Source organism: Mixophyes fleayi, chromosome 6 (genome assembly GCF_038048845.1).
Source record: "Mixophyes fleayi isolate aMixFle1 chromosome 6, aMixFle1.hap1, whole genome shotgun sequence".
NCBI lineage: Eukaryota > Metazoa > Chordata > Amphibia > Anura > Limnodynastidae > Mixophyes > Mixophyes fleayi.
In genome coordinates, this window is record NC_134407.1 from 36,090,095 (window position 1) to 36,102,770 (window position 12,676).

General features: G+C 39.4%; 1 protein-coding gene across 1 annotated transcript in view; it reads left to right on the forward strand.

The window, feature by feature from the left end:
- Positions 1–7,851, forward strand: part of DPCD (deleted in primary ciliary dyskinesia homolog (mouse)) — a 12,864-nt gene extending 5,013 nt beyond the window's left edge. Inside the window, exons 5-6 of the mRNA XM_075216278.1 lie at positions 5,888–5,990; positions 7,630–7,851. Coding sequence (XP_075072379.1) covers positions 5,888–5,990; positions 7,630–7,734 — 208 coding nt within the window. The 3' untranslated portion in view covers positions 7,735–7,851. The remainder of the gene's footprint in view (positions 1–5,887; positions 5,991–7,629) is intronic.
- Positions 7,852–12,676: the final 4,825 nt, after the last annotated feature.

The window sequence follows — 12,676 nt, forward strand, 5'->3', positions numbered from 1 at the left end:
TAATTCGCATTCAGCAAGGAAACACCCCCCCCCCTCCATCGGCTGGTGGAAACGTTCACACGACTGCAGACAAAGCAATCTTGGACGTCAATTAAATGCAGTGTATTTGCGAAAAAATGGGCACATGACATTAGAAAAGGACGCTGCGATGCATGTTTCTACTTTACAGTTTCACTGATGCATTTTGTGCCACTAGTTTCTGATGGATTGATAGGCTGCTTTCTCATAAATATTTATTCAGCTCATCAGATGGCCACCACCATTGTGTGTATGCAACAGATGAGCTTTCGTTTCATGAAATACCTAAATATTAGTCTTATTTGCCCCTTAATTGTGTATTATCATTTATAGAAACGCTCAGCAGTAACCTTCCATGATAAGCATCCATTACCACAATTACTATTTTCAGCTCATTGCATATTGCGATTCTCAAACTGTTTGGAATTAGAGAAAATAAAAAGCATTTAGGGGTTAAGAGGAGAGAAAGAGAAGTGAGCAAGAAGGGAGAGTGGAGCCTTCTTCATAAGCGAGCCCCCAATTATTAAATGTCCCTGCGTTTCGGCCAATGACCGTCGCCTCTCGTCCACTCTGATCACCTCATCCCACTCTAGAATTCAAGACTTCTCCTGAGCTGGCCCCTCCACTGGAATGACCTCCCACGCTCCATCCGTTTGTCCCCTAACTTGTGCTCCTTCAAACGGGTACTCAAAACCCATCTCTTCCTTAAAGCCTACCAGCCTTCCACCTAACCCTCTCTCCTTGCTCGCTCCCATCCCCTTGTTCCTCCTCTGTTGGGGTGCGCGCTTGCTCCCCCCCCCCCCCCCCCCCCTCTGACTCCCTTTGTACTGGCCATCTGTTTCCCCTCCCTTTAGGATGTAAGCTCTTATGAGCAGGGCCCTTCTCCCTCCTGTCTCTCTACCTTCTCTTCTGCTCCTACTCCGTTACATCTGCTTTGCCTGGAGCCTCTGAAGTTTTGGTACTATTTGTTTATTGTTCTGTACTGTTATTCCCTGTACTGTCCATTGTTTGTACTGTGTTCGGCGCTGCGGAAACCTTGTGGCGCCTTATAAATAAATAATAATAATAATCCACTTTAGATACAACTGCCAATATTAAACTGGTTTCTAGTCTATTCTTACTCAGGTGACTTTATTTGCCAATTGAGTTTTAAATGCATAGGCATCTTTGTCGGCATTATGATCAAAATAATAAAACTAACAGTCTCTATTCCTCACTGGAGTTATCATTGCGCACATGACCGAACCGAGGGTCTTATAAGCAGTGGGTCCAAAGTTTATTGACATCAAATATTTGCCCAGGAGCGTCTCCCCCCTTTATATTTATACTGGAACTATGTTCCTCTCGCTTCTTTTCCTGGGCAAAACGCTTATTTTATTTGATTGATTCCTATGTAAATGAACAAGCTTCAAGCAAACACTGCACAATTGTTTCCTTCGTCTTGTTAGAACCCATCTGTATCTCGTTTGTCTGCCTGTATTGCTATGAGACTGTTTAAGTACTTGTATCAAATGATATATTGTCACATAACACTTAGATTTCGTCTAGCTTAGTTCATTTTGCATAGCGTCCTATTTGCAGGACATGACAGTTTTTCAGGTGAAGTTATTCAGTTGGTAGACTTCAGTTGAGCTCAACAGAGGGCGCTCTTGTAGAGGATCCCACAGGTAAAGAGACCGATGCTGTTTGTAAATCGTAACAAGACAAGTTATATTAACACTGTAGTACATACAGCATGATGAATGTGCACAGCGCCAGCACTACTATGCTATTTTCTTTTATAAGTCTAGGGAAAAACCTGTGTGAATATAACTAACTATTTTATCAGTTTACATAACAATTCTAAGTTTACTTATCTGAAAGAGAGGAAGATTGTAAGCAGTAATAACAACAACTGTATATATGAAGGAGAGTCTGCAATAACTAGATGTGTGTGATTTAAATTCCTGGAACGCGACATCAAGTGTATCTAATGCTTGCCTGTAAATACAGTAAAAAAGCCAATCCATGTTATATATCTGCCTATCTATAAACCATTAAATGTACATGTTGAAAAACACTTTTCTTTAAAGTCTACAAGCATAAATAAATCTAATATATAAATACACTTTGAGGGGACCACCTTTTATGCTGGCCTAGCAGGTGTCTGGGCTCTGATATTGGCAGATGAGCCTGATATGCAACGCAGGTAACTCCAAAATGTTCCACTAGTCTTATGAATGATTGGATCACTCTCGTACGTGCAACCGTATTTTAAGGCCATGCAACACCATCTACCGCCCCCGCTAACAGGCCTCAATGTGAATTAGCCACTTGGCCCGAGTATTGAAAGATTCGGCCAATGTGTGGGGCAAAACGGAAAAAGATCCTTGATGGGTACCCATGTGGGCATCATTGCTCACGTATTTTGAAAACAATATGTTTAGACAAATCCTTATCCTAGGATCTATGTCACATGGTGGGTTTTGTTATGTACCCGTTTTGTCCTAAAGATATTCTATATGTGATAAGTATTTTTATGAAAGACGAGGAGCCTACCTGGAGGGAAGCTCCCAAACTAGATTACTTGGACCTGCATGACGCATGTCGCACAGTATATCCAGCCTGCCTTATTATTCTTAATTGCAATTAGGCAGTGTTGTTCAGCCTGGGAAGTGTGTTACAATCAAATTGCATACAATGGCATTGAAATAGAATGTAATAATGGTTCTGACCATATGATTACTGTACAACCAATACAGAAGTCCATACAGTTACCAATCGCGGAACCAGGAAGCTTAAACCGGAGCTTCCTTTATAAATATTGGGGTCACTATAGAAGAGTAACTGAATGGGTGTGACACAGTACATAGTCCTAACTCTCGGCACCAGTGATATTTAATTTATTTTTGCTAAATATGGATGTACAGCCCTTATTAGTCAATTTTATTTTTATTTAACTTTCCTCCCATTCTTTCATTCTTTAAATAGAGATCATTTCAGAATATGGACACAATAGTCATCCAAATTATTATTAGCTTTGCCTGTATTCTGCGTTATCCCCATTCTGCCACCTCCTCCTGCTACTTAAGTCCCTAGCCATCACACATTGCCATGTAGCCTGCTAGTCACTACAAGTATCCATTTAATAAGACTATTCTCAAGGCTCTACCATTATCCGTTTTTTAATTCCTGCTAGAACATGTTTTAAAAGAAAAATAAAACAAGTCTAATACAGGCTGGTTCAATATGAGGCTGTCTGCATGTCTCAGCACCTCTAGTGCGCTGCGTGTTATCAGTTTGAACAATGTATGAGATATATTATTTAGTAAGGAACACTCATTCATTGGATTACTTGCTCAGTTCCTCCCTGTCCCAACCAAAGTTCCGTGCTTTGTATAGTCTTTTTATCTATCATTGAGGAGTTAACACTTCTTTAACATGTCTTTGTGTTCATCTAATCTCTGCTGTTTAACCTTTGACATCTCCCTTATTATCCACGTCTGCCACCTTTTGCCAAATACCAAAAGCAGCTACATCACAGAAGACTTTAATCTCTGTCAGAGAGCACATTCTGCACCCAGTCTCTTTTTTTTTTTCTTTCTTTTATACGTTTGTCAGTAAAACTATATTTGGTAACGTTTAATGTATACATTCCCATTAAGTAGCTGGTGATTTTGGAGCCTTTACTTTGCACATGGCATTTTCTAGATGCATGAAAATTTGTATTTTATCACCATGTAGCCTTAAATAGGTGCACACATGTCTGTGGCCTGGTTCATGGATCGTGTGACTTCAAAATTATGTTTAAATGATAATGTTGAGATTGGACAGCAACACTGCAGACACTAAATAAAACAGTTTATTTTTTTAGCATATATAAGAATCGTCCCATGTAACCTGCTGTAAGTTTGAGTCTACTGCAGGTCAGATAGTATTCAACTACAGTGGTTTAACCTAAGCCAGAGCAGACCTCTAGTCAACCTGTAACCGCAATCAGTGTATATATCATATAATGTCATTTTGTGTCCCAGAAGGAAGCTAAAAAAGTACTTTGCGATTCGGTCATTGGGCAATACCAAAATGACCAGATCTATCCATTTTGGCCATGCATGTCTGTGTGTCTTGACCACAGATCTGGATCACTACGTTAAAGATGGGTACACACTACAGAGAATCACTGCAGATGCAATTTCAGTAACGATTTTACCAGCAACTAAAAGTCCCGATGAGTATGTGGATTTATGTGTACACACCTCCAAGATTTACCTTCAGATCTGAGATCTACATCTCTCATAACCATCTGCTGAACAGATTGTGACACTTCACACTCTATACTATATGGTTCCCAAACCCAGTCCTCGGGGACCCCTAACAGTGCATGTTTTCCATATCTCTTTGCTGGAGCACATCATCGTCATCATTTATTTATATAGCGCCACTAGTTCCGCAGCGCTGTACAGAGAACTCACTTCTATCAGTCCCTGCCCCATTGGAGCTTACAGTCTAAATTCCCTAATATAGACACACACTCAGACAGACAGACAGAGAGGGACTAGGGTCAATTTTTGATAGCAGCCAATTAACCTACCAGTATGTTTTTGGAGTGTGGGAGGAAACTGGAGCACCCGGAGGAAACCCACGCAAACACGGGGAGAACATACAAACTCCTCACAGATAAGACCATGGTCGGGAATTGAACTCATGACCCCAGCGCTGTGAGGCAGAAGTGCTAACCACTAGGCCACTGTGGTGCCCAATTAATTCATTACTGACTGACACATTTTGAAAGATCCACAGGTGGTATAATTATTTCACTTGTGACCTGGAAAACCTGCTCTGTTAGGGGTACTTGAGGACTGGGTTTGGGAAACACTGCTCTATAGAGATCTGGCTACAATGCTGGTCATGAGTACATACACACTTGCCTGACATCGTTCCATCGTTGATGGTCATTTTTAGTCTGTTTATAAAATCATACCTAACGATACAATGTCGTTTGGTACGATAAAACATGATCGTGGGAGCTTATATCAGACCTAACAGTTGTTTATCGGGTGATTGGCTTGATAATTGGGTGCAAAACCTGTAGTGTACTCAAAGCCCATTCACTTCCATTGGTTTGTCTTTGGGTTTCTGCAACATTATAAGAATGAAAAAACACTATTTAGGTCTTTAAGGGTTAAATAGACCCCCTAATGACCTCTAGCCTACGATGGCCCCTGCAAGTCTCTTGGGCTGAAATTGCTGGTAAAACAATGCTTGCTGACAGCATCTAAGGAAATATGGGTAACCTAAAAAAAAGTTATCTGATGCTGTTTCTATCTCATGTTCCTCTGTGTGGTGTACATTTGTATAACCAAACACTGATCATGCCTTCCTAGGAGGTTTCACAGTGAGTATAGATTTAGTTTCTCTGGTGTATAAATTGAATGCAGGTATAGGCCAAACATATCCTGTTTTGAGAATCTCCCTTTGGGAGCACTGGTAGGATCAACCCAATCAAATGGTAAATTTCACCTGAGAATCTTAAAAACATGACCCGGTAGAAGTTTTGGAGGACCGCAGCTTATACACAGGAACATTTTAGTTAGACTATATTTCAGTGATCTGTATTCCAGAAAACATACACACTGCATCTGCATGGTACTTATATGTGTCCTCAGCGCGCCTTATAGTCCCTTTGTATCCTGTGCTCTCTCTTTGATAAAATCACAGACCTATAGAGCTGTCTAAAATATCTGCCTCCACGTCTGATAGTACAATGTGAGGTAACAGCCCAGATTTGTGTTTAGTACCCAGTGGTCGAGTAGGGATCTGTCTTCCATTATTACTTTGTTACTCATCACTAGTATGGTTTGTGGCTTCTCACTTCATGCTGGTTTTACAGGTATTATAAAAGGTTTTCTATTCCTGACCTGGACCGATGTCAACTTGACCTGAATGAAAGTGCTCTAAGTTTTGCCCATGCAAATAACACTTTAATTATAACTGTAAGTATTGAACTTGTTTACTCTGCCAGCGGATAAGAACCATAGATTTACAGTTGTAGCTGCCCGGTGTACAGATATTGTGTATTTCAGTTTCTCTGTGCTATTGGTTTGCGATACATCACCAGACTGCTCATTCCAACAAATGTAATATTGGACACTTAGTTATTTGCTATCTCGCAATTGTTTTTTTGCCTAAAATACTGCTTGTTGGAGCTTGATTTAAATATGAGTAGGGGACTTTCTTGCTTTTATATATCAAATGCCCCGGATGCCGCAAAAGACATCCAATAACGAATATAACGAATGCTGACTTGTGATCACAAACGCCACAGAGGATGTGTAATAAGTCATTTTGCATAGCTTAAAAAAAATAATAATAATTCTGAACTCCTAAGTGTGCACTTTCCACCCCTGGCAGTTAATTAGAATATATTGTTTTTGCATTTGGGCTTTTAATTATGTGCATTATTGTACCACGAATCTCCCAAGCTGCACCAGGCTTGTCTCATTAGAAGTAAAATGTAGCCAGTCACAGCCATCACAGCACAAACAGCCATGTCTTTACCCAAAAAACAGCCCTAACACCACATAATTCAGCCAGCACTCCATGAGTATGTGGGTGTAAGGTCCGCTGTAGCTGGTACTGCTCCAAACATTTCAGTTCAGTGATACACAACCTGGGGGCCGCAGGGTGCGACCCTCTAATCTTCAAAAGGCCCACACATTACCCTTAATCCTAGTAATAAGTTAAAACAATACATTTAATCAAATAAATACCTATATAATAACATATCAGTAGACATTTTAATATAAAATAAACATGTGTACAAGCTATAAAACACAAATCTGACAATATAATAGGAAGGGTCTGGGGGATGCAGGTGAAGACTTGGAGGGCCACATGCTGCCCATCACTGCTGATGAATAAAGACCCAACACACCATCATCACCTGCACATTTCTGTGTTTATTCCAACATTCCGGGACACTTGATAAGAGGACAGTACGTGTGATGAAATAAACACAGAGGGGCCTGATGCATTAAGGAAAGTAAGGACAAACAATGATACAGTGCAAGGGGTGCAAATTAGTTTATTATTTTGTACATAAGATATATGCTGGCTGTTTTTTCATGTAGCACAGAAAGACTTGATTTATTTTTACACTATAATTTAAAGTTGATCTAGGACATGCCCTACCCCAACTATAAATCTGCCATCACATTTTAAATTTACCTCCCCCTCCAATGCAATATGGTTTTGCCAAGGTGCAAAGTTACTCTTTTATTTATTTATTTATTTTTATTATTTTTTGTGCTTCCCTTTCCTTAATGAATCGGTCCCAGAGATCTGTGGAAGTGGTGATTCTGCATTCTGCCACCCATGAAAACAGGTGTAATTGTATAATAATAAGCACATGATTTTAAAAGTAAATAAAACACCTGTGCTTTAGATCCCAAAAATTTCCATGTTTAGAAATTACCCTTTTTGTTGTGTTGTACCCCCCCCGCCTCCCATATTATTGTGACTTCTCCTGTAAATGTTTTCATTCCTCAGAGCTATAGTCAGACAGTAAATATGTGTAGTATCTGTTTGTTGTGTTTTAAAAGTTTAATTGGTGCCATGTTTTTTTACACATAGTATCAAAAACCAAAGGAGATTCTGGCTGTGGAAGAAGAATTACAAAGGGAACTCAAATCAATGAAGACGAACACGGAGGGGGACGTTGAGTGCAAAACTCAGTAGTCTGTGAAAAATCTTCTAGTATCTTTATAGTTTTGTAATAAAAAAAATAAAATAGTTATGTATATGCCGAGTGTCTCTGCCCGTTCAGTTCTTTATAAATCACGTCTTTTTACCGTTCTTTGCTGGAATCCTTACTTTATGCTTCCATACAATTCAGTAATGAGATATTACACATAGAACACACATCATTTATGTAAGGTTAATGGGGGAGGTAAATTGCTAAATGGTGGTGGGCAGAGGGATGGCTTTATGTGGTTGGATTAAGCCTTTTTAGAGCTTTGCCAGTATTAATGGCTCCCATTTACATAACAAATGCATTGCAGATTATAGTAACGTTTAGCAGACATACATTATAGGCCTTAGTAGATTAAGTGATGATTCATGAACACTTAGACTGAGAGACAAATGTTTGGGGATAACACTTTAGATGACTCACAAGAATATATTGTAATATTTGTGTCATACAGTATCTTATACCAGAAGCTGTCATGGTGTCTCATCATCATCATCACCATTTATTTATATAACGCCACTAATTCTGCAGCGCTCTACAGAGAACTCACATCAGTCCCTGCCCCATTGGGGCTGACAGTCTAAATTCTCTAACGCACACACAGACAGACTAGGGTCAATTTTTTAGCAGCCAATTAACCTACCAGTATGTTTTTGGAGTGTGGGAGGAAACCGGAGCACCCGGAGGAAACCCACGCAAACACGGGGAGAACATACAAACTCCACACAGATAAGGATGCACAACAGGTGAGCTGCAGCACACAACACCCTCTCATCACAAGAGTTGGTGAACTGAGATTTAGCAGTAATGAAAGACAAAGGGCAGGGGAACAGAGTTTAAGTAATAAACGTTGGGAGCACAAGCACAGATGATAGCAGGCTGATAATGTGAGCGGCAGAGGGTACTGGTGACTGGTAGAGTTTGTGAGGTACAGGTGCCATTGGTTCCCACCTTACATTATAGCAGTAGCAGATGGGCATTTTAGAAAGCCACAGTTTCCAAATAACCATCTGTGTTCTGAGATATTAAACTGCTTTGTGGTGATATTATAATGATATACTGTACATGTACTTTCACAGTGTGACTGGGAAATGGGCTTTATCATTCAATGTAATCCCTACTGGAGTGTTTACCTCCAGAATGTTGTGGATTTCTCTTTTGAACAGTGTAGTATTAATTATTTGTGTCACAGGCCTTTGAAAACATACAAACTGTTTGGGACATTAATATCTTGCTGTGTCTCACAGGATAACGTGATCCAGCCAGGTACATTGTATAGTTTGGAAATTCACCTTCACTCACACTAGAGGACAGTGACCAACTCCTTCTAACCTGTAAGATTTGTACAGCGAATTATTTCTATAAGATAATGTGGCAAATAGTACTTGGTGTGACAGGAATGCAGCGTGTACACAGCCTTGCTATATGAAGCACATAGAATGTACCTGTGTTCCACCAGCTTTGGGAGTTATATCCATTCACCATTTTGTATATTTCTATTTAACCTAAGCAGACCATAGGAGAAATAGAAGTTTACAAAAATAAAAATTGGAACAAAGATGTCACTCATCGCAGAGGATATTATTTAGCTTGTGAATAAATAAGGCAGAGTATAAGGTCTTACTGGTCATTCCAGGCATATGCGGAAAGATGACAATAGTACATGTTTAAATATGTATGTTGTATCCTGCTCAGTCCATTGTATTTGGCATTCAATTCAGCATGTACTGGGACTGTGAATGGTACACTAGCCTTATTCATTAGATAAATATTCCCCTCTTCACTGGTGCTTTTGTGCTATTTTGTTTTGTATTTGTGAGCGTACACTGTACACAGCCTGATATATTATTATGATTATTATTCTCATTTATTTAGCACTAACCATTTACTAAGGTGCCTGAACCTTATATCCGAGCAGTCCCTGCCTGGCGACAGCGTCACTCTTCAGGCGCTTTATACATTATTATTGTACACCCCATTTTTTTATTTGTTATAGATATTCAAGTTCTCATTTTATAATGGAAGCCCCTGCCCAGCCTGAAATGGTGTGTTACTGCTTATATAGACAGGTGTAGGAATACAACTTTAGTTTAAAGAGTGTAGCCAATCCTTGTACTTTGTCCTCACTTTAACAGAGAGTTAAGAGCTGTGTTCTCAAAGCTTCCCTGCAGCATAGTGTATAGTTAACCAGAACTACATTGTATATTACCCAACGTTAGCACTTCTGAATGCATGGTTCATGCAGTGCATATAAGTATACTGAGATAATGATACCTGGATGCCAAAATAGGTGTCTTAATACCTGATTTACACCATCCAGGCCCCACCAACTAGACCTCTGCTCCATCTCTCATACCTGCTATCCAGACAAGTCTCCAAGGCACTACTACCCACCTCACCTCGGACCTCTGCAACCTCTAAGAATGGAACCCCCTTTACCAGATCTAACCATATTCTCACTCCTAGTCCTACAAGATCCTCATGTGTAAAACTCCACCATCTTGATTATACGCTTGCAAAAAGCATGGTCATCTCTACCCTCTGTCTCACGTTTGTGCCTCCATATAGTAAGTAATCCTGTCCTCTATGTTCTAAATGCATATCTTCATTGTGCCCAAGCTGGCTTCCTAAACCATAACCCCTGTCTCCTCCAACTGTAATATGTCTTTATGCTGCCTCAGGCATTACTTGAGTGTGCCCAAGATGGCCGCCTCCACTATGCCTGCCCTGTACCTAATTTATATATAATAATATATATATAATTATATATATATACATATCATGTTCTTTCAGGTTTACGTGGCCAGTGTAAAGCGGTTTGAGTCCTAATTGGGAGAAAAGTGTTATAAATTTTTATTATTTGATACATTATCATCCTCATTTATTGTTGTAGTATCACAAAAACCATTGCAGCACCGGACAGTCAGAAATACAAATCTTGCAAAATATAAATTGTACATAAAAACAGGATAGGTACTTACAAGGTTGGAGAAGTAGGTGTAGATATGAGACAGGGTATAGAAGACCCTACTCATGGGAGCGCACAGTCTAGAGGAGACAATAGGAGCTAGTAGGAGTCAGAGTGGACATGGGACTGTAGCTGGTAGAATGTGCAGTGGGAGTAGTATCAGGTTGGACACTATATGCTATAGTGAAGAGGTGGGTTTCAAGAGAACACTTGAAAGTTGGGATATAGTCTGGTCAGGCAAGGTAGAGAGTTCCATAAGTTGTGGGGATTTTTCTGGTCTCCTAGATCTGATTCCATTTAATGTACATTTTCTTATCTTCAGTGATGGGGATCTCCATTTTCCCAATCTTTGATTGAAGCCAATCTTGACAGGATCCTGCAGACATCATCTTCATCATCATTTATTTATTTATTTATATCTCTTATTCAATACATATTTATTGCTTGTATTAACACTTCCGCTATTGGAGACTGCTGTAGAATACATTGTAGCTTTGGGGCATTCCTTTTTACAAATATCACTTGCAGGCCTCGTCCAGCAACCAGTTTATTTTTATACTTGTGTATATAAATGTTCAGCTTCAGAGGATTCTATTGTCCAGGCAGATTTGCTTATTTTTTGTAACTCTTAGATACAACAAAAATCTGCTGTGCAGAATTAATGGTCAGACCTTAGCTGTTGTCACATCCAAGGACCTTGGATAATACAATTCTCTGAAGGTGAACTTACCCTTGAAAAAAAATAAACTTTGCCTACAGAAGCTACAAATGATATTTACAAAAATGAATGTAGAAGAAAATCTTACATTTCTTTTGTAATACCTGATTCTCAGCAAATTTCACTTTGATAAAACTCAACAGTAGTCCTTACCATTAAAAACATTACATTCTAACTAAGTAGAACTCCCATGCTTGCTGTAATAGGAAGAATATGCCGGGTTTTCATTGCTTGGCTTTGAAGTATGTCTGAAAAAAGCAAGTACTTTTACCGTTAAATAATCCATTCCTTTGCAAGGGTGACATGCGTTCCTTTGATCTCTTTTCAGGGCCGTCCCAATTCTATCCACTATATTCTTTCTTTTATAGGTGTCTGGAAAGAAATACTACTAGTGAGCAGTAGACCATTAAGTAATGCATCTACATTCACAGTGAGCTGAATCCCCAAATATCTTGATGGCAAGTCTGATTGACAAATGACGGGCTGTGTGACCAACCCCTGACTCAATGGGAGTAAAACTCACAAAGGTTTTAGTCTAAACCACTGTTTTATCTGATACAATGGCAACATCTCGGTTCTAATGCATTAGAGACTTTGGTAAAAACACAGAAATATTGGGAAAGAGTCAAGTTATTTGTATTATATATTTTTTTTACAGCTGTTTATATTGCCCCAAAGTTGAGAGGCCGGGGAGCTAAACACTAACAATTTGTTTTAAGAGTCACGTTACACTGGCGGCTGAGATAAAGGAGGCGGAACACTTTTTTAAAGCTCTGCAAACTGTCTTTATTCAAAGGCGATCTGATTAGCTCCTGTTTCAGGTGAGTGCTTATGCCCGTACATCTGACCTCTCTGACAAAAGTGCAGGACTTTATGTGATGGATCTTGAGCTCCATACTATTTGGCCCTGTCAATTGTATCCTGTTTTCATAATACCCATCTCTGGATCTGGTTTAAAGTCACCCACATTCACTTCAGAGATACTACAAACGATTAGGTGGAGGGGAGTCAGACACCCTTCACAAAATGTAAAGGCATTATGAGTTATTAAAAAATTATTTTGGCAAATGACTGTTTACTGATATACACAAACTTGCCTTTGTGTCATTATCTCTTCAATTTCATTGTTTCTTTAGATACATTGAAGCCACAGGTTCAGCTGACATATTTGATGTTAAAATCTCCCACAAAAGTGTGGTTTTATCAGCTGCAAACAGGTCACACAACATGCTTCCCGTGGTTT